The sequence below is a fragment of the Protopterus annectens genome, chromosome 5.part0 (genome assembly GCF_019279795.1).
Source record: "Protopterus annectens isolate FY-2018-M chromosome 5.part0, PAN1.0, whole genome shotgun sequence".
Classification (NCBI taxonomy): domain Eukaryota; kingdom Metazoa; phylum Chordata; order Ceratodontiformes; family Protopteridae; genus Protopterus; species Protopterus annectens.
In genome coordinates, this window is record NC_056735.1 from 1,649,378,932 (window position 1) to 1,649,400,967 (window position 22,036).

The 22,036-nt window shown below is 42.1% G+C and overlaps 1 protein-coding gene across 2 annotated transcripts in view; it reads left to right on the forward strand.

The window, feature by feature from the left end:
• The window catches only part of VPS26C (VPS26 endosomal protein sorting factor C), a 377,577-nt gene that overhangs the window by 41,106 nt on the left and 314,435 nt on the right, over positions 1-22,036 (forward strand). For both annotated transcript variants that reach the window (XM_044071439.1, XM_044071440.1), the window contains exon 2: positions 13,612-13,755. In XM_044071439.1, the coding sequence (XP_043927374.1) occupies positions 13,612-13,755 (144 nt within the window). The remainder of the gene's footprint in view (positions 1-13,611; positions 13,756-22,036) is intronic.

Below are 22,036 nucleotides of genomic sequence, written 5' to 3' on the forward strand. Positions count from 1 at the left end.
ATAGATATTTTCTTAAATTTCTTCAAAAATATACCATCTTTTGTTATTTTCTTCCCTTCTAGGTCCCCCTGATATATCCTCATTGTTGCAAGTCAAGTTCCAGTCCCCACTTGCAAGTAATATTCCATACTAAAGGCTGATTATCAGAAATTTTTCTTAAGTCCCATAATAGCAGTTTTTGGTAGAATATAAAATACATGTCAGCTTAATTGTCCTCCCTTTCCAGTTGCCCCTTAGTACCACTAATCTACCATTATTGACTTTTTCCTCTTATTTCACCATTGGTGTGCCTCTAGCAATTATTATAATTTCAAAATTTCCTTTGTCCCTGATATTCTTCTTAATATCCATCCTGAAATTCTTTCTTTGTCAACTTTATATGCTCATTTTTTTTACAAATATGTCTCCTGCAACCTTGCTATTTGCACTCTGCTTTTAAAATAATTCAATATTATTTACTTTTTTGTCTATACCTAGAAAGGCCAGTTACAGTTTAAAATAATATGGATAGCATAGCTTATATGATAAAAAGCTATTGTTCCCATGTATTGTACACAATAGTTTTGTTTGCTTTTTTGAACGTGTGTTTCCAACTTTTATGTCGCATGCACACACTAATATTTTAATGAAAACCATCAAAAAATCCACCGTTAACCAAATCTTCAAAAACAAGTTTAACCCTGCAGATTGGAACAATTGCTGCCAAGTCAATAGCTGCACCCACAGGCATTAAATAACCTAAAACGTGGGTTGCACATGCTACAGCCTGTGTTCCCATTTCTATATGTTTTTTTTTTCTTATGTCTATTCCCCTCCCATATGTAAAAAAAACGCTTATATGCTTTCAGAAAACATTAACTTTTAGCCCTAAGAAAAAAGTGCACTGGCTATCATTCAGTAAAACTAAATTGTACACTGATGCATTAAGTATGAAGTTTCTTAGGGAGGCTGCTATCTCTTACTTCCCATAATTTCAACCTTTGTCTCTGAACTGTTTGTCATTGCATTTCTCTCAGCAAAAATGCTCAGAACTCTCAAGATTAAATGTACCAGCAGATTGTTCATCTCTGTGGAAAAGTACTCAAGTACTCCACAGTGAATCTTTGTAAATTTCACTCAGAAAGAAGTGCAGACTTCTTGACTCTACTGAACATTTGCTAATGGAAAAAAATCTGCAGTTTTTGCATGTGCACAAAACATAGCATTTTTATGCCTTTCATTGTTTTATCTTATATGTTTAAAAACCAAGGGCATTAATGTGAACATTCACTCTTGAAAAATAAGAGAAAATATCTTAATTCTGCATCTAATATTGGTGCACTTGTACCCCCACCCTAGCAGCCCAAGATCATAGTATATTAACTTTTTTCATCCATCCTTTCTTCTCTTGTTAAACTGTAAAATCTATATTTTTAGAACTAAAAAGTATATTTTTTAACAAATTTCAGCAGTCACTGAAAAGAATCCCCCTCCACATTTAAAATACCCCTGACTACACAGTATACAAAACTGTTTTACTATATATGACATACAGTTTATCATTTGAAATGTCCAATACAAATACTAATAAGAACAAATGTTGGTTTACTTAGATTTACACTTTCTCCCCTTTCAGTGTCCTCCTAAATATTAATGACATTAAGCGGGGTATATGTTTTACAGTCCACCTACAACTTTAAAGAAGTCAATAAAAGTCCAGTCTTTTTAAGGCACTTTTTTCTTATAAAGCCATATTTCACAAATGTGATCAGTGCTTTATATTCTCCCATTTATTCACTAAATTTAGCGTTGCTGGTCTTCCTGTTTCTATTAATCTCCCAACACCAGACTCTGGTTCAAGTCCAAGGTACTCATGATTCGTCTAATCGACTCCTGTGCTTTTTTTCTGTCTCTCAAGCATTTTTATTTGGAACATTAGAAATGGTTTCATTGGCAAAGTCTCTCTATGAACTTCACTGCCAGAAAACTGAGAAGCAGAGCCTTCTGTTTGCTAGCTCACATCTTGTTGGATAAACTTAATTTCCTCCTTAGTCTGTTGTGCATAAAAAATGTATAAGACAGCTGGAATCAGCAACTTGAATCTCTCACCTGTCTCTCGATACTCACTGATTGCTGGAATAAATTTGCCAATAACCGTTTTCTGCAAACACATCCATTTTTTAATACTTTACCCCTTGTACCACAGTTTTGTCAGGATCAGCTATTTCTGCTGATATGATTGCATTTTTACTAATAATGGCCTTGGGTGCTTTCTCATGCCCAGGTTTGGAGCATACACCTGGTGTGCCCTTTGAAGTAACAAATCTGCAGTGGGACACCAGCCCAGTTGCTTATTTGTGCTTTCATAAAATTGAACACAGTCTGTTTCTTCCAGTTTTTCTGGTACAGCAGAAAATCTCAGTTTTCTCTGTGCACCCTGTATTCTAACTCTACTGTTTGAAATGGCTCTTCTTAAGAAGCGTCTTACCCAACCTGCTTTTTCTTCATTTCAAACTCAGATTTTTGCAGTTTTATCAGTTCATCTAAACAGCTAGTTAAAACAGCTATTGTTTCAGCAATTTGTTTGAGTTTATGTATTCCTTCCGGGTTTCATTTATTTTGATTACCTCCAAGTACATTTGATTTTTTTCTTCTGAATTACTGGAATCCATCTCTTGAATCAGAGCTGAAGCTTGAACTGCTTTTTGTTGGACAGCCGCAAAATCCTTTCTAGACAGGGTTTTTTCTCCACCTTTTCTTGTCATTTTCTTTCAGGTTTCCAAATTCCTTCTTTCCCAGCACCCAGGTAGTGTACTTACTAACAAGTAACTGAACTTCATCCAAAAAACAGTTTCAATGGCGCTCCTTTTTCTTAATTTTTATTCTCATACTGGGAGAGCTGAAGTTGTTGATCACTGTGCGGCAATCTTGGAAATAACTTTGCCTTTAATGATCTTTTTGTAGAAATTATATAGTACAGTTCTATTATCCCTGTAATGTACTGCATTTGGTCTTAAAAGTTTCTTGATACTGAATTTCATTACAGTATATGCACATGACAAAATGTTGTTGTCATTTGGCTTTTCCCGGTTAGGGATCGCCACAGCGGAACTCCAGTCCGCTAATGATTGGCAGTAGATTTTCACGAACGCCGAGGTGCCAGCTCGATGTTCAACCTACAACGAAGGTACGCCCATTTATCCATGTCTTTTGAATGCCCATCCAACCGCAGGGAGGACATGCACACTCCACAAAGAAGGCACTCCCTGCACCCCAGTTAAGAATCGAACGGGAGAACCTCTTGCTGTGAGGCAACAATGCTACCGCTGCACATGACAAAATAACGAGTAAAATAAGCACCTGAAAACACAATGTTAATACATTCCAAATACTAGCATTTACTGTGAAGTGATATTCTTTTTCAGGTCAATTTGGGGAGGGGACTCGTATACTTGACATTATGTCATGCACCTTTAAATTTCTAAGAAATTCATTGTAAGTTGTTGTTGAAAGAGACCAGATTAGCACATTTTTTTGTAAAATATTGTAAAAATCACTTCTAAAAATATTCAGTGTGCAACCTGCCAGCACCATACGAGTACTGAAGGTAGTGTATGGGTTTTGTCAGTTTGAGGAGTTTCCTAAATTCAGTTAGCATCTTTATTTGTACAAAACAATGCACACACATACATACATTGTGTGTGTGTGTGTGTGTGTGTGTGTGTATGTATATATATATATATATATATATATATATATATATATATATATATATATATATAATCTGTGTGTGTATATATAGCGTTTATATCACGTTATCGAAAGATGAAAATAGCGAATGCTATTTCATCGGCCCCAAAACATGTAAACATGAAAATATCGAACATTCAGAACAACAAATTTTACACATACACACAACACAAGCACATCAAACAAACAGCAACCACACATACACTTAAATTCCTACATCTAACGTTACACTAAACTAAACATACACTACTATCTTCCCACTTACCTTAACCCAAACCCTAACCCTAAGGTCTGTCACTGTCGCACACTCACCTAACCCGCACCCTAACCCTAACTCATTTAAAACACTCCTAACCCTAAAGTCTGTCACTATCGCGCACACGCCTAACCTGCGCCATAACCTTAACTCACTTAACCCACCCCTAACATACAATCGCACACTTTCTTGAACCCAACCCGTAACTTTCCCCCCACAGCCCTAAGAATAGCGAAGCCACAGAAACAGCCAACCAAATTATTTCCCGAGGGAAGAATTAGCTGTTCTGCAGCTTCACTATTCTTAGCGTTCGCTGAATAGTATTCAATATCAAAACATTTGAAGTTTTACTACTTTGATGTTCTGATATAGATCCTGTGTGTGTATGTGTGTGTGTGTATATATATATATATATATATATATATATATATATATATATATATATATATATATATATGTGTATATATATATATATATATATATATATAAAATGCGTGTGTGTGTATGTGTGTGTGTGTGTGTGTGTGTGTATGTGTGTGTGTGTGTGTGTGTGTGTATAGAGATATATATATATATATATATATATATATATATATATATATATATATATATATACATACACACACACGTATCTATATCCCAAGTGTGTGTGTTATCCTCCTTTATTAAACACTGTCAAGGTTTGCATACTTTAGTCATTTATCAAGATTTAAATTCTTCATTCTTCTGATATTACGCAATGTAGGAAAAGAGTTATTTGCATTTGTAGTCACTATCTCAAAACAATTTATTTTGTAGTCCTCCTGAAAGCATAATTAAACCTTTCTAGCTTTCTGTCTGTTTCCAGACCATTTCTGTTTTTTGTCAGTCTACTTACACACATTTAGATGTCATGAAGCAGGCATAGTTGCAGATCTGCTTATTTTTGTCTCTCTCCCTCTCACCTTTGGTGGTAGAAGTCTCTCTCTCTTCTGTAATGATAAGTTTATAGCAAAGAACACATTCAGGTGTCATAAAATGGGAAGTTGTGTTTCCACTTATGTGATATATTCCTTTCTTGTTCTATGATGCTTGTCTACATTCAGGAACAGTTTCCTGTTTGTTTTTGTACTTGATCTGCAGTAATGAGATTAGCAGCGTATTTTTATTAAAAAAACGCCTTTATTGAATTATCATTTGCGACTTCTGCAAACCAAATTATGTCAACAAGTTCACCATTACAAACATCCAATCATGTATAATCTTCTATGCAATATAATCAGTCCAACTTTGCATAAATTGTTCAGTTCCTGCCTTCTCTTAAACCCCCTATTCATCCTCCAAAATATAGATGTGAAGTTGGTCAATCTCGCCGTTCATTATTACACATGGGTTCAGAGCCGATCCATCGGCTCCGAGTGGGCCGCTTTCACAAGATCAAGATCTGGGAGTAGCTCGAGGCCATGTCCGTATCCCACGATGCTCTCTGTCTCACCTCAGATCTAGTTTGCCGCTGCAACAGATCGGAGCTCGATAGAGAGCTCGGGCCAGTATTCTTGATTATTCTTATCTTTATAGCAAAGTTTTTGCTGTTTCTATTACTAGTGTGTTTTTTGGTCTAGTTAGCCTTAGTTTTAGTTCAGGCTTTATCGTGCCTTTTCTGCTGATGAGATTTTCGTCCTTTAGGAGTGGCTGCTCTTAGGCCTTTGCCCATACTTTAGTTGTTTTTGAACAGTGTGTTCCCTATCCTTGCTAGTTTTTCATAGCTAATACCTTTAAAGTTACAATTTATAGTTAGCGTTGAGTGTTTTTTTATAGATTGTTAGTTCTATAGTTATTGTAGAGTTTGCAGAGTTAATTACGGTTTCCTTAGTGTGGCTTAAAATAATTGTTTTCGGATTGCTTCTGATTGGTGCATGCTTTTGTTGTTGTTATGGCTGATCAGAGGGAAAAACAAAAGTCGGGTTTTAAAAAATGCCCTAAGTGCGGGCAGAAAATATCTTATTACTAGCTCTCATGTTAATTGTGCTTATTGCTTGGGGCCAGTTCATCTCCAGGAGGATTGCTCTATTTGCTATTTCTTTAGTAGCAGGGTGTTGCTGGAGCGCAGGAGAAAACTGGTGGATAGAGGCTTGCTGAAACCAGAATTTCAGGAGTCCTTGGACAAGGCTGACCAGACTTCCAAGTCATCAAAGGGGTCAAAATCCTCTAAAGCTTCGTCAGTGCCCAAGTCATTCGCACCGAGCCTTGCTGTTAAGGTGCGGTCACCGGCTCTGCAGTCTTCTGAGCCGGTGTTTTGGAGCCGGTTACTGAAACCTTGAGGTCACCCATTTTGCAATCAGTGGCTTTTTCGGTGCCTTTGACTCATTCTTCGAGAACCCTGTCTGATGTGGATGTAGACCGAGTGGTGCAGAGGCTTCTCGAGAATCCGCCACTGGCTAAATTATTATCGGCTTCGACCCATCGGTTTCGGAGCTAAAGACAATTGTACCTGCTGTGATGACTACTCCTCCAAGCCAGGCCTTCGGAGCTGGAGGAGGGGGCACTGATGATCGTGGAACCTTCGGAGCCGACGTGTGTTACAGTGCTATCGGCTCTGTCAACCCAGAATACTTTAGTGCAGTTCAAGGTGCCTGGGAGCCGACACTCTCTCTGTTTGGTTCCGGGGGGGGGGGGGGAGTCGAGCTGATGTGTCACTTCCAACCCTTCCTCTCGGATCTTCAGTGCAGATGAACTCTGCTCCTTCCTGTGGGTCGGAGCTGACTGTCTCGGCACCGGGGAGGTTGCAGTCTTCTCCGGAACCGGTGGCTTCTTCGGGTCAGAGCAGTGGAGCCTTTGATGCTATGAGAAGGGTTCTGTCTTTCAAGACTCTCACGGTATCGGGGCCCTCTTCCTCCTCCCCTGATGTGCTGTTTTCTGCCTCTACATCACGGGTCCCCATAAAGCATCAAGACCCAGAGCCTGGGTGACCTATGTTCTACTGAGACCTCACCAGAAGCCCCCACTGATGAGGTTCCCAGGAAGAAACTTTGCAAGAGGAGGCATTTGGACTCCCCCAGGGAGTCTCTTACATCAGACACCAATTTAGAGGAGTCAGAAGGGACCCCACAGTCCCCCTCAGAAGATATCTCCTTTGCTGATATCCTGGAAGTCCTTAAGCAGAGGGGTGACTGGCTGTCCGTTAGCCCTACTGAGGATGAGTCAGTGCTCCTGAAGACCTTTGGGTCTCAACCTTCCACCTCCTGGGTGCCCCTGCCCTTCGATGAACTAATCGAATTGGTTGCTCTAAGGGCATTGGAGTCTCCTGATACTATGGAACCGGTCCCTCGGAGGCCCAACAAATTTGTTACGTCCTCCCAAGATAAAATGTTCCTCACCAAGGGAGTGCCAGTTGATGCCATGGTGGTGGTGGCAGCAGCCACCAAGAAGGAGATGTCTGAAACCTCTTCTACTGTCCATCCTCCTAATAGAGATTCCCAGACAATGGATAAGTATGGGAAATGCATCTTTTGTTCGGCGACTTTTGCTATGCGATCGCTCAACTACTTGACTCATTTTACCCGTCTTCAAAGAGATCTCCTAAATGAGCTTGAAGATACTCTGCAGGGTACTACAGATGGTGGTGTCTCTGAGAAGGTCACAGCCCAGCTTAATACCCTTAACTCCATAGTTAACTCGTCCATGCGGCTCATTTCTTATGCAGCCGATGGTTCGAGTCGGGCAGTGGGTTCAGCAATAGTTTTTTGGAGACATTCCTGGACGCGCTTATACTCCTCTGCGGAAGCCTTCAAGTCTTCCTTCGTTAATACCCCATTCGATAGCTTGTCCCTTTTTGGGCCCAAAGTCAAGAAGACTCTTACTAGGTGTGAGCAAGAGCAAGATGGAAAGACTGTATCTGCCATAGGAGTCCATTTTCCACCCTTACTAGACCATACCCCAAAGGGCAAAAAGGTGGAAAAATGTGGTTCCGGAAGTCTCAAGGAGCTTTCCAGAACACGCGTAGTGAATCCCCCTCCAGGGGCAGAGGAGGGGGTAATAATGGAAGACGTCACCCCGGCGGCAGAGGGGGTCTGCAAAACCAGGGTGACAGCGATCAGTTCCTTGGCAAGCCCTACCAGCGCTCCTGAAAGTAGGCCCGACAGTCCTACTCTGGAGGCAGTCGGGGGTCACTTGTCTTTGTATCCAGATGCCTGGCTAGGAATTACAAAAGATTCTTGGGTACAAAGCATTGTTACCAGTGGTTACATCATCCCGTTCTCAGAACCCCCTCCTATTCGAAAGAAAATCCCAGAGATTCCACCCAGTCTCAGGGATCAAGCAACCATAGAAATTCAGAGGCTGCAGAAAGAGTCATCCAGCCAGTCCCAGCAGACCAGATAGGATCCGGAACTTACTGCATATTCTTTTTAGTTCCAAAGAAAACGGGACTGGAGGCCCATCCTGGACCTCAGCAGACTCAACACCTTCATAAAGGAGAAGTTCTGGATGGTCATGCTTCATTCGATTCTTCCTTCCCTAAGAACGGGTGATTGGATGTGCTCTATAGATCTCAAGGATGCGTACTATTATATCAAAATGGCCAGGCCATCCAGAGATCACTTGCGTTTCCGGCTGGGAGCCAGTCACTACCAATTCTGACCACTGCCCTTTGGTCTCACAACATCCCCCAGAGTGTTTACCAAATGCATGGCAGTGGTTACGGCTCATTTGAGGCATCTAGGATTCAGAGTGTTTCTGTATCTGGAAGACTGGCTCCTTACTGCCACCTCCAGGCATCAACTAATTCTGTCTAGGGATCACACCCTCAACCCATACTTTGTTAGGAATAACTCTAAATTTCGACAACTCTGCGTTGTCTCCATCGCAGCATATCTCCTTTATCGGAGCAGACTTGGACACCACCACCGCCATGGTAAAGTTGCCACTGGACAAAATAGCCACTCTTTGAGACCAGATATCGGACATTCTGACGAGAAAAAAAGTACTAGCCTCTCTGGTGTTGAAACTACTATGTGCCATGACTGCTTATGCTCATAGCAGTTCCTCTGGGGCATATGCACATGAGAATACTTCATTGGTTGCTCTTCACCCACTCTGGGAACGATTGCAATCCAGACCGACACGTCTGTGGTTTGGTATATCAACAAACAAGGGGGAACCAAATCTTACCCCTTATGCTGAGAGGCCTTGCGAATATGGCAGTGGCCGGTATCCACCGGGCGCTTTCTGATAGCAACGCACATCCCGGGGAAATCCATTGTGATCGTGGACAAACTGAGCAGAGCCATTCTATTGCCACACGAGTGGTCCTTCAAAGACGAGGTTGCGAAGATGATTTTCTACAGATGGAGCCAGCCTTCCTGCGACCTGTTTGTATTCCCAATGAATGCCAAATGCAGAAGCTACTTTGCCCTGAATCCCCTACCAGGGGACAGCCCAAGGGACTCGCTCGTACACGATTGGCCCTTGGGACTTCTGTATGCCTTTCCATCAACTCCCCTGATTCCGAAATTCTTACAGAAAGCCAAAACCTTGGGAAGGACTGTAATTTTAATAGCCCCATTTTGGCCTCGTTTCCCTTCCTTCGACTCTTATCTACTGGAGGAACCTTGGATTCTGGACCCAGTTCCAGATCTACTGACACATTCGTCAGGGGCCCTTCATCCCTCTCTTCATTCCCTCAGATTGACAGCTTGGCTGCTCCGATTCCCAACTTAGCCAGGTCACATGATCTTCCCTCGGAGGTACAGCATATTCTTGTATCTTCCTATAAAGCTTCCACTAAAAAGTTGTATGCCAGCAAATGGAAGCGATTTGCTTTTTGGGCCTCCCAGAATAATATTGACCTTTACATTGCCCCAATTGCTAGTATTCTGGAATTCCTGATTAAACTTTTTCATGAAGGTGCTGCAGCTGCCACTATGAGTTCAGTTGGCTGCAGTTTTGAATTTCCACCTCGGATCTAAAGGTTCTAACCTAATGTCTCACAGACTATGTAGGGCCTTCTTGAAGGGTACCATTCATCTTGGACCACCTGTTAGATAACCTTTTACTCCCTGGAATCTGAATTTTGTGTTGTCACTGATTATCCCCCCCCCGCCCCCCTTTTGAGCCTGCATCATCCTGCCATTTAAAATTTCTCTCTTGGAAAACAATTTTCTTGGTAGCCATTACCTCAACGCGTAGAGTATCCGAACTTCAAGCCCAGTCTATCAAACCCCCATATTTGGTGTTTCATCCCAACAGAGTGTCACTGAGGACTAACCCTTCCTTCCTTCCTTCCTTCCTAAGGTGTTTTTCAGAGACTAACCGGAATCAAACTATTGAACTCCCTACTTTCTTCTGTAACCATTTTAACAAGTTAGAGTATATGTTGCATAAGCTTGATGTTCACAGACCATTGAAATTCCATTTGGACAGAACAAAGGAATTTAGAAAATCAGAACAACTCTTTGTTTCTCATGCTGACACTAAGAAAGGGCTACCAGTATCCAAAGTTATTCTTTCCAAATGGTTAACTGCTTGCATTAAATTTTACATATTCCTCAGTGAATCAACTATTAGAACATGACGTGAAAGCGCATTCCACTAGGGCTGTTTCCACTTTTTCAGCTTATGCGGCTTGATTGCCTTTGGACACTGTATGTGCAGCTGCCACTTGGTCTAAGCCACATACCTTCATTACAAAGTAGACGGGGCCTCCAGGGTCAGGGCTTCCTTTGGTTCCACTGTCCTTGGGAATATACTCCCGTGAGCCACCCAGGATTAGGGTGCTTGGGACGTTACCCATGTGTAAAAATGAATGGCGAGATTGAACAACTTCACATAAAGAAGTTATGTACTTGCCATAATGTTCCATGTGAGTTGTTCATCACACCTTCATTTTTACATTCCCACCCGCCTTCCCCCTCCAGGTTTTCGAAGAACGAGTAAGACTTGTGCTCTGGTGAGTCTTGTTATACAACTTCTTACTCTGGCTGGAGTACCTATTATGTGTTATATCTGTTACATGCTGGGATCAGCAAACTAGATCTGAGGTGAGATAGAGAGCTTCATGGGATAGGGACTTGGCCTCGAGCTACTCTAAGATCTTGATCTTGTGAAAGCGGCTGGCTCGGAGCAGATGGATCAGCTCCAAACCCATGTGTAAGAATGAAGGCGAGATGAACAACTCACGTGGAACGTTATGGTAAGTACATAACTTCTTTTTATGTTACCAGCTTGCCCCTTGTTTCATTACTACTTGTATCCCAAATTGTCATCTTACTAGAGAACCTTGCATCTCACCAATTTCACAGTCTTTGGCTGTATGTTTTAGTTAAGTAATACATGTCTCTGTAGTACTTTCTGCTGTTGTAAAGAAAGAAAATACTAGTAAATATAATATCTTCCTAGGGTGGCAATAATTACTGATTTTCTTCCTTTTATGACTTTATGTGCCACATTCTTGTTGGATAGTGGCAAAAAATGTATTGGTTAAGATGTTCAACTGATCTACTTGTAGTGAGGAATAAATGCATTTCTGGACCTGTTGCTTCAGTTTTTCAGCCAGATTTCCTCGTTGCCGCAGAATGATTCCAGGAAAGGTACAGAGTAATTTTTCCACTAATAATTATATGTTTATAGTTTCAAACACAGAAACTCTTACCAGCAAATATGTAGCTTCACTTTTGCAGGTATATTCCTTCAGTTCTGGCAGGTATTTCATGCAGTCTAACATCAGACATTTCAGGAAGTTTAATAAATAACACAGTGATCTGTGTCTTGCCTACACAGCAATCTCGGACCCTGCCCTACTAGAGATGCGCCATATCCAGTAGTCTAACTCCTCACGCATTACCCGCTCGAAAGGCCTGAATCTAATATGTGACATCAACAAAACCTGCTGGAGAGACGAGTTTGTCTCCCAGAGGCTGCTGTATCTCTGGAATAGACTTCCCATACACATCAGAGTACCTCACTGACCCTCTTCAAGCACAACCTTGATGAGTGGATGGGAAACCACAAATGTGTCCTAGGGGGTTCCACCTGTGTCCCTCATTGACAGGGGCGACAAGTGCTGACCGAGGTTTCTTTTTGGGGTTAGATTCTTGGCTAGGCTTTTAAGGTCCCAGGGCCATTAGCCTAGTAACCTCCTATGATCTAGACACAGCAGATAGCTTGCCAGTCACTACATCTGTGGCATTGGTATTTAAAGGTGCATGCCTTTATATAGTGGTGAATAAAGTATACCTTGAGTTGCATGCTATTTTCAATCCTTGCCCTTCCACTGTTCCAGGCTACAGACCTCCCACCCTCCTTACCCTGTTATTTCAGGGGATCACACATACACAAATTAATTTTCCTTATAAATTTTAAGCATATAGTAATTTATATATTTAATTGTGAAGTTCATAATTGCTTAAAGGTGTATAATCTATTAAGTACAAATGATGTGTAAAACAGAGTAGTATTCGGGCACATAGGGCCTCAGTTTAACATCTCATCTCAAAGGATGCCATGCTCAGGAGTGCATCATCCCCTGTGGTCACACTACACTGGAGAAAGAGATGAAACACCAAAAACTTGCCACCTGTTTGCACAAATAGAAGAAAACGTGATTAAGTTTACCACAATATTCAAAAATCAGTCACACATGTCTGGATGAGGTGTAGGCATGCCAGACTCAACACCTATGATCGATGCACTCTGCAAGCACAGGATACAGCACTAGTGAAGACACACAAAATGCATGTCCATCTAACGGCATTCACGAGTGAGAAGGAATTTCTTCACGTCCTTGCCCCCATCTGCAGAAGCTGCTTCGTTTTGTCCTTGGCAAGTACATTTAACAGGGATTGTGGGAAAGTTCCATATAAATGAATAGGAGGACTAACTATGACTAGCTGCTGAGTGCAGATGCCAAGACAATTTAGTCTTTACAAGTCACGTTTGAGTAAAGAAAGGAAAACGTCAGTGAGCCCCATGCCATGTTACTTATCCAAATTACAGTACTTCACCGACAGTAAAAGTACCAAAATCTGCCATAATCCAATGCCCCTACTCGGCCTTCTCAGAAAGGATTAGAAATTTGATAGAAGTCTCCTGGTATGGCATCGCATCATTCTGAGAGGAAGGAAGCCTTTCCCTGTTTGGACTACCTTTACCCCCCCCCCCAAAAAAAAAACACACACACACACACACAACAAGGATAGATGTTGGTAATGTATATGTGTTACTGTACACAAATTCCTGCATCTGACACCCCATTTGTGCCTCTTTTTGGGGAATACATCAGGATTTTTTTTCATGAAATGTCTGTAACCCCAGATGAACTGTAGCAAGTTATGTTTTATTTTGTGAATATTAATTTCAAGCAGTTTTAGCTTTGGGTTACTGAAGAAAGGTACTTTTTTCAGTGTTTTTTCTTTTTCTCATTTACTTAAACTTTGGAGCTTTATTCAAATGCTCAAGATCAGCTTTTTTATGAATTATATTGCCAAGGAAAATGATTGATTCTTACATGTTAAATACTCTTCTAATAGACCTTTATTGCCATACTTGAAATCATAATATCGCAGTTAGGAAATAAAAAAGTGACATTTAATAGTAAATATAAGCGTGAATAAGAAAATTCTGTTTTTTTTTTGTTTTTTTTTTTATGATAGGAGATTGTTTCTGGAGTGGTGGTTATAACAAGCAAAGACACTGTTCATCACCAAGGGATCTCCTTAACCATGGAGGGATCAGTAAATCTTCAGCTCAGTGCCAAAAGCGTTGGAGTATTTGAAGCATTCTATAATTCTGTTAAAGTAAGTATTACTTTGTTACATTGTTGTGAAATTGGTCAATATTATATATTATTCAGTAACTGAATTGAATTCACCTCTGGCATGGTGCTCCCTTTGTTACCATACGAAAGCAAGTGCAAATCTGACAGTATTATTTTAAACACTTGAACAACAAAACAAAAAAGTAAAAATGTAACAACAGATGCTCTTCATATTGATCACTGCTGCAGTAGCCACGGCTGCATGTATTATATCCTGCATAGGATATAAAAACTGACCAGCTTCCAAAGCTTCAGGGCACCTTCCATGTGCCCAAACCATTATACAGTTTGAGGCTGAGCTGACCTAAAAGACAACAGGTTTGGGTGATAAGTACTTCACTGTTTTCCTGTCCCAGAGAAGAATGCTGCTGTAGGCTTTTGAAGATTGCTGGTTTGCTAATGCTCTTCTCTTGCTGAGTAGATAAGTTTCCTTCAGGGAAAAAATGGTTCATATTACTTTTTAGTTCTTTAAATTAAGTTTGTATGAAAAACAAATATTTAAAAGCTATGGGAAATTATATTTAGTGATTCTCATGTCATCTTTTTGTACTATTAAATGGGAACGCACTTTATTTTTGTGGTAAATGGTTTAAAAGTTGTTAAAATTAGTTTTTCTGTGGGGTATCTGAGTTTACTTTAACTTTTTGATGGTGTGTATTCTCCTCTGTTTTGTGTGAGGAGAAAATGATTTTTTTCTACTTTGTTTTACTAACTATTGATGCCTACCTTCTCTGGGAAATGAGCACCATTTTAGCTTTGACTATGGGGGAAAAAATACTGGTCCCTCAGTGGGACCCTCTTCCACTGACAAAAAGAAAAGGTTAATTAAGCAGCTTTTGCCATTACATCCTGGTGCTGTTCATACAGTTGCCATGGACTGGGGGTTAGCCATGTCATTTGTGGCTGTTGGGGTCTCCTCAGTGTGCAAGGGAGAGGCACTTTTGTTGGTCGTGGGGGAAGAGTGCCCAAGTTCAAAATACTATCACTTTTATAACCTGATGTCCTTCAAGGATGCATCTGCAGTCCTTACAAATGGGTTGTCCTGTCGTCAGGCAGCCCTTCGGTTGGCCGGATTCCAAAGTCTGGGTCTGGCCTCGGCTGGTGTCGCACTTCACCCGACGTCATAGCTGCAGTTATTCGGGTATAAAGGCATCAGCCGACGCCATTTTCCTCAGTCTTTCTTGCCACGTGGCGCCCGAAGCAGAAGCTGTTCGCAAGTGCCGGTCGGTCAGATCCAGAGATTACTACTACCGAATACTACTTCGAAGACTTCTAAAAGCTAAGTACCCCGTTGGGGACTCTTTCTTGCCTCAGCCGATGTCAGAGAAAGTGAATAACTGTTTATCTTGTGGGAAACAAATACCTCATAAAGATTTCCACTCCTACTGTCTACATTGCTTAGGTCCAGACCACGACGTAGCAGCTTGTCTAGCCTGCGCTTCTTTTAACCGACGGACGCTTAGACGTCGGTCGGAGTTTGCTGAACAAATTTTCGGCTCTGATTTTGCCTACATTATGCCGTCGGATCCTCCGACAACGCAAATTTCCAAAAAACGAAAAGAAAAGGACCGACACTCGCGGTCCGCGGTCTCAGCCGAAACCGCGATTAAGCAAACCGCGAGTGTCTCTGTTTCGGCCGAAACCGAGCAAGCGGTTCTTTCTCCAGCCGAAACCATGCCTTCTACCGAGGCCTCCTCTAACCTGGTAGAATCTGCTTCTGAAATCCAGCCTTCTGTTGCGGTTTCTCAGGAATTATCAGACACAATTCCCCTGGATATTTCCAACCCCTGCACGTGGAGCTGCTAGGCCTCCTGCAGCCATGTCTATTAAGACCTTTGCCAGGGCTAAAGCAGCCAGAGCTTCAAAATCTGTGCCTGCCAAACCCCCCTCACACAGGCCCAGCACTAGCTGTCGTATGCTATCTTTGGCTGAGGATTTAATTTCTTTAATTCGTGGATCCCAGCCTCATCCAGACAGGTCCTTTCTCCCTCCTCCAGAAAAGAGACCTAGAGCAGAGCCCCCTGAACCAGTATCCACTGATGGTTCCTCTGATGAATCAGAGCATACAGACCTTCCTGAGGCTTCTTATTCTCCTTACGAAGACTCTGATGCTGAAGAGTCCATTCCTTCAGCCTCTCCACCTGAGGAATTTTCCTTTGGGGAAACCTTGCATGCTATGAGGGAACAATTTCAGTGGCAGGGCCAAGATTTCTCAGACTCCAGGAAAAAGGCTTAGAACCTTTCTACATTTTCCACAACATAGGCCTTTAGCTATACCTCCAGTTCTTTCTGTTGTAGATGATGCATTTAATGATGCTTGCACTGCTCCTGATTCATTACCTCCGGCTCCTGCTAAGCCCGATAGGTTCTACAGGGTCCCGGACACTCATCACCATTTATACAAGGCTCCTTTTGCAGATCCAGAGACCATCGCCCAGGGCCCTAAAGCTGTAGCTGTTACTTCTACTAAAAAAAACCCTCCCTCTGAAAGGGAATCCAGGTCCTTAGAGATGGGGTAAAAAGTTTACACTTCTGCTACCTTGTCAGCTAGGGCTTTGAACTGCCAATTTCATATGATTCAATATCAGGAGTTTATGCTTGACCAGTTAACTAAAAGCTTTCCTCTGAAGAATCTTTAGATAAAAATATGTTCAGGAAATGGTACATAACATACAGCAGGTTAGTAACCATTCTTTAAAATGTGGCTATGATGCACTGGAGGCTTCCTTTAGATCAGCCATGACTGGCACAGTTATCAGGAGACATGCATGGTTGAAAGAACAGGCATTACCAGACCATGTCAAATCAAAGCTTTTGGATGCACCCATGGACAAGGTCAATTTATTTGGTTCCCCTGCTCAGCAGGTGCTAAAAAGATGGAAGAGAAGGCGAAATCTGTACAAGCGGTGAAAGATTTCTTACAGGTTCAACCTCCAAGGTTTAGCAGGAACTGGCCCTCCAAGAATTGGTCCTTTCCGGACTCCTCTAAGGCTCAGAGAGGCAGGAATAGGCGTTCAAGAGGCAGAAACCAATCCAGGGGTGCCTACAGGGGCGCCAATGGCAAGGTAATAACCAGCGAGGCACAGACAGCCACCACCACTACAACAACTCAATCACAGTGACTTGACAGTGGCACCGCCTACCAGGGAACAACTAGAAGCACCCTTAGGCGGAAAACTAACCTTATTCTCAAAAACTGGCATTGCATCACAAGGGAAAAATGGATTTTGCAAACTATAGACCAAGGTTACAGGTTCCATTTCCATACTCTACCAGGGAAGAGAGGAATGCCAAACCTACCACCTACTCAAAGGACAGAAGCTCTAAAACAAATATCTCAGCTATTAAGAATGAGAGCTGTGGAAAGGGTACCATCTATGGAGCAAGGAAAGGGATTTTACTCCAGACTCTTCCTGGTACCAAGAAAAGAAAACAAATGGAGACCCATTCTAGACCTGTCCGCTTTAAACACATTCCTTATTGTTCCAAAATTCAAAATGCTGACCCTACAGCAGCTTCTTCCCATGCTGGGCAAGGAGTCTTGGCTGGTAACTCTAGATCTCAAGGAGGCATACCTGCACGTCCCCATTTGCAGAAGATACCTCAGATTTCTTGCAGGATCAGAGCATTATCAATTTTCAGCATTGCCCTTTGGCTTATCTACTGCACCCAGAGTGTTCACGAAATGCCTGGCATCAGTAATTGCTCATTGCAGACTTCAGGGAATCCAAATTTATCCCTACCTGGACGACTGCCTGATACAAGCGGACAACAAAAGCAAGCTAGCAGAAGACTTACAAAGATTCATTTACCTGCTGCAAGCCTTGGGATATACAGTCAATATAAAAAAGTCAAGGCTGATTCCATCCCAAAGAATAACCTTTCTGGGTGCAGAGCTGGACACATCAAAACAAATGGCATTCCTAACTGCAGAAAAGAAAGAGCAACTACCTCTCTACTTCTTGGCATTAACAAAGCAGAACCACCTAACTGCAAGAAAAGTACTGCAAGCTCTAGGCTTCATGGCATCCTGCATAATTCTGGTCCCTCATGCCAGACTGCATATGAGAAAGCTACAGTGGTACCCAAGGAATTTGTGGTCCCAACACAAGCACAGCCTAGAAACCAAAATCCCAATAATCCCATGCCTGAAACAAGAGTTCCTATGGTGGGCTCAGGCCTGTCAATCAAACACAGGATTGCCCTTCTGCAACAGCCAACCAAGCCAAACCATCACGACAGATGCCTCAGACCTCGGTTGGGGAGCACACATGCAGGGCAAGTGCATACAAGGCTTATGGACTCAAGACCAGCTGCGCCTACACATAAATCTAAAGGAAATGCTGGCAGTAAAATTGGCAATCCAGTCATTCAGACCATTTCTCCAAGAAGGTCAGTTGATGATAAGGACAGACAACACCACAGTTATGTGGTACATCAACAAACAGGGGGGCACCCATTCATATCCTCTATGCCGGCTGGCACTGGACCTATGGGATGTGGCCCTGAGCTACAACATTCAGTTACAAGCAATTTTGTACCGGGAAAAGAAAACATTCTAGCAGACATATTAAGCAGAACAACCACAGATGCCCACGAATGGATGCTTCATCCGGACATCTTCAAAGCCATCACAAGGGAATGGGGATTACCACAAATAGACTTGTTTGCATCCCCATTCAATCACCAGCTAAAGAAATTCTGCACAAGGACGTACCACCCACTTGCTTGGAAGGTGGACTCCCTATCTTTCAGTTGGAAAAACCTGACAGCATATGCATTTCCACCACTTCCTTTGATGCACAAGGTGCTTCTGAAGATCAAAGAGGACCGTCCAAGGATCATTCTGATAGCTCCAGACTGGCCAAGACAACATTGGTACCCATTGCTGAGGAGCATGTCTCGGGAACAAATATGGACACTACCCCTGATCCCATTACTGTTAACACAGAACAACTACAACATCCTGCATCCAAACCTGAAAACTCTGCAGCTAACTGCCTGGAACATTACATAACAGCAATTAATCCAAACTTATCCCAAAGGGTTAAAGACATAATCCTGGAGGCACGCAGACCTTAAACAAGAAAGAATTATGCAGCAAAATGGAAAAGATATCTCATTTGGAGTACTGCAAAGGGAGAAGATGTGACTCTGGTAAACATGGCCAACATCCTGGAGTACTTGGCAGAGCTCTTCCACACAGGCCTGTCCTATTCTTCCATCAAGATACATGCATCAGCTATTTCAGCACAATATAGCTTGGATCCTCCTGTCTTCTCTCATCCCCTGCTCAGACAGTTTCTGAGGGGAATTAAAAATGTAAAACCTCCCAGGAAACCACCATTGCCAGCATGGGACTTGAACTTTGTGCTAGAAAAATTGACACTTCCTCCTTTCGAACCAGCAGCAACAGCAGAATTACAATACTTATCCTGGAAGACTGCTTTCCTGCTGGCAATAACTTCAGCAAGAAGGGTCTCTGAACTACAGGCATTAATGGCAGTACAACCCTTCCTGATCTTCCATCAAGATAGAGTGTCCATGAGAACAAATCCAACATTTATGCCTAAGGTGGTATCCAGAGTGTCATTAAATCAGGCTATCCACCTACCTACATTCTTCCCAAACCCACAGAACAGGGGAGAAAGACTTTTGCATACCTTGGATGTACACAGGCAGTTACGCTATTACCTGGACAGGACTAAGTCCAATAGAAAAACTGACCAGCTTCTGGTAGCATATGCCACAGGAAAGGAGGGAAAACCAATTTCAAAACAGACAATCTCCAAATGGATAGGAAATTGCATTAGATTTTGTTACTCCTACCATGGAAAGAAAACTCCAGAGAACATCAGGCCTCACTCCACAAGGGCTACAGCCACTACCACAGCTTTCTTACGAGGAGTGGCTACCAAGGACATTATAGAGGCTGCTACTTGGACCTCCGTGCATACATTTGCCAAGCATTACAATTTACCTTTATACTCTCGATCCCGAGCAGGTTTTGCCACTGCTGTTTTGCAAGGGATCCTAGCTACACCATAATCACTACTCTTTCCTCCTCCCCTTGTTTAGCTATGGTATTCTACCCATTTGTAAGGACTGCAGATGCATCCTTGAAGGACATAGTACAGTTTTGTACCTACCATAAATGTAGATGTCCGATAGGAATGCATCTGCAGTCAGGATTACCCACCCACCTTCCCCTGAGGTACTCCTAGGGTATTTGCCAGCCTTCAGCTAGCTTGGGGGGGATCTATTATGGTGTATTTGTTTGTATATATGTACATACATGCTTATTTTTTGTGTTTGCTCTCTACTATTTGGAATCATTGGCATTTATCCAAATTTAGCCTTCCAAGAGGGCACCTGGCATCTGGGGCAAGAAACACTGAGGAAAATGGCGTCTGCTGATGCCTTTGTACCCAAATAACTGCAGCTATGACGTCGGGTGAAGTGCGACACCAGCCGAGGCCAGACCCAGACTTTGGAATCCGGCCGACCGAAGGGCTGCCTGACGACAGGACAACCCATTTGTAAGGACTGCAGTTGCATTCCTATCGGACATCTACATTTATGGTAGGTACAAAACTGTACTTTATCCCTTTTTCCTTATTTGAGTATTTTTTAGTAACCTTAGATTTAACAGCTACATGTCATAACATTCCCATCAGATTTCAGATGTTTCTTAAGGTTTTGTGTATCTGGGTCACATTAATTTCTCTGTCTTACCTTTAGGCTGTCCTCTGTTCCAGTTCACAAAGTGTTTAGCTCTTGTCATAGCCAGTTCCAGGCTATAGCGTATCTGTATTTTTCCATGGTTAGACAACTTATTTAGCTTTGCAAAATGTCGGAATCTCTCACTTGAGTAAGAGATCTCCTACACAGGCTAGGATTCAAGGAGAACACGCAGAAGTCTTTTTTAACTCCATTACATAGGATTGTGTTTTTAGGGTGTTTCCTGCTAGAAACCTCTATACAAAGAGCTTTTCTTCAACAGGAAAATATAGATCTTTATTTTACATGTATTCTAGGGGTTTCCACTTGGACTCCTGTCACTAGAAGGGAATACCTAAGGATTCTGGGTCTTATGGCATTCATGATTCTCATGATAGTTTTTGCAGGACTCTACATAAGAAAGATACAGTTGTATCTGAAGCCTCTCTGGTCCCAGTATCAACACCCATTGTCTTTTCAAATTGCAGTTCTGGGATTTGTAAAAAGAGAAACTACTTGGTGGAGACATCAAATATCTCTGAATCCAGTTCTCCCATTCTTCCCTTCTGTTCCAAAATAATCGGTTACAACAGATGCCTTGGACTTCACTTTGGGGATCAGTGTCAAGGGGATAAAAGTGCAAGGTCTCTAGGACAAGGACAGACAAAAGCACTTAAATATAAAAGAGATGCTAGTTCTTATAAAGTCTCTCAACTCTCTGAATTGTCTGTGGTCCCCAGGACCTCTTCAAGTAGTTACAGACAATACCACAGTGATGTGGTACATAAACAAGCAAGGAGGAACCAGGTCTTATTTCCTTGCAGACTAACCATGTTAGCTTGGGATATAGCTTTATTGTGCAATCTCACTCTACAGGCATCTTACATTCTGTTGAGCAAAATTGTGTGGTAGATGAGCAGGACAATGGCAGACCCCCATGAATGGAAACTAAGTCAGGAGGTCTTCCAAGATTTGATCGGCCTTGGAGATTCTCAGGCATACTGTTTTGCTTCTTCTCTGAGCAATCAACTGACAAAATTCTGTTCTAAGATTCCATTCAAGAAGACCTGGAAAGCAGATGCCTTTCCTTTTCCATGTACAAAAGTGTTCCTGTATGCCTTTCTACCCTTTCCTAGGTTCATAGACGGGTACTAGGCTATCAATCACTGGGGCCATTGTAAGCCTAGCCATGCATCCCAAACCTCTGATAAGTTCTGGTACCCTTGGGTAAGTTTTAAACAGAGGCTTGGAAAATGAACCATTTACAAAGCTGCCTTGGTTCATTGGAAATATAGGTGCCAAACCAGGGATAAATTTCCTATTCCCCATTCAGTTGTCAAGTTGCACTTGAGTTGGGTTAGGGAGAAACTCTGCTTCACTTAGATGGGGAGCCTGCTCCAGAGAAGGAGTAGTCTCCAAGATACATACCTGCCTCTCCGGCAGGTTCTAGTTATATTACAGGCAAGGTTTAAGTCTTTAGAATCGGCAATTCTGGCACTATTTGTTTTGCAGATATGCAAGAGGTCCATTAGAGTGGGGTT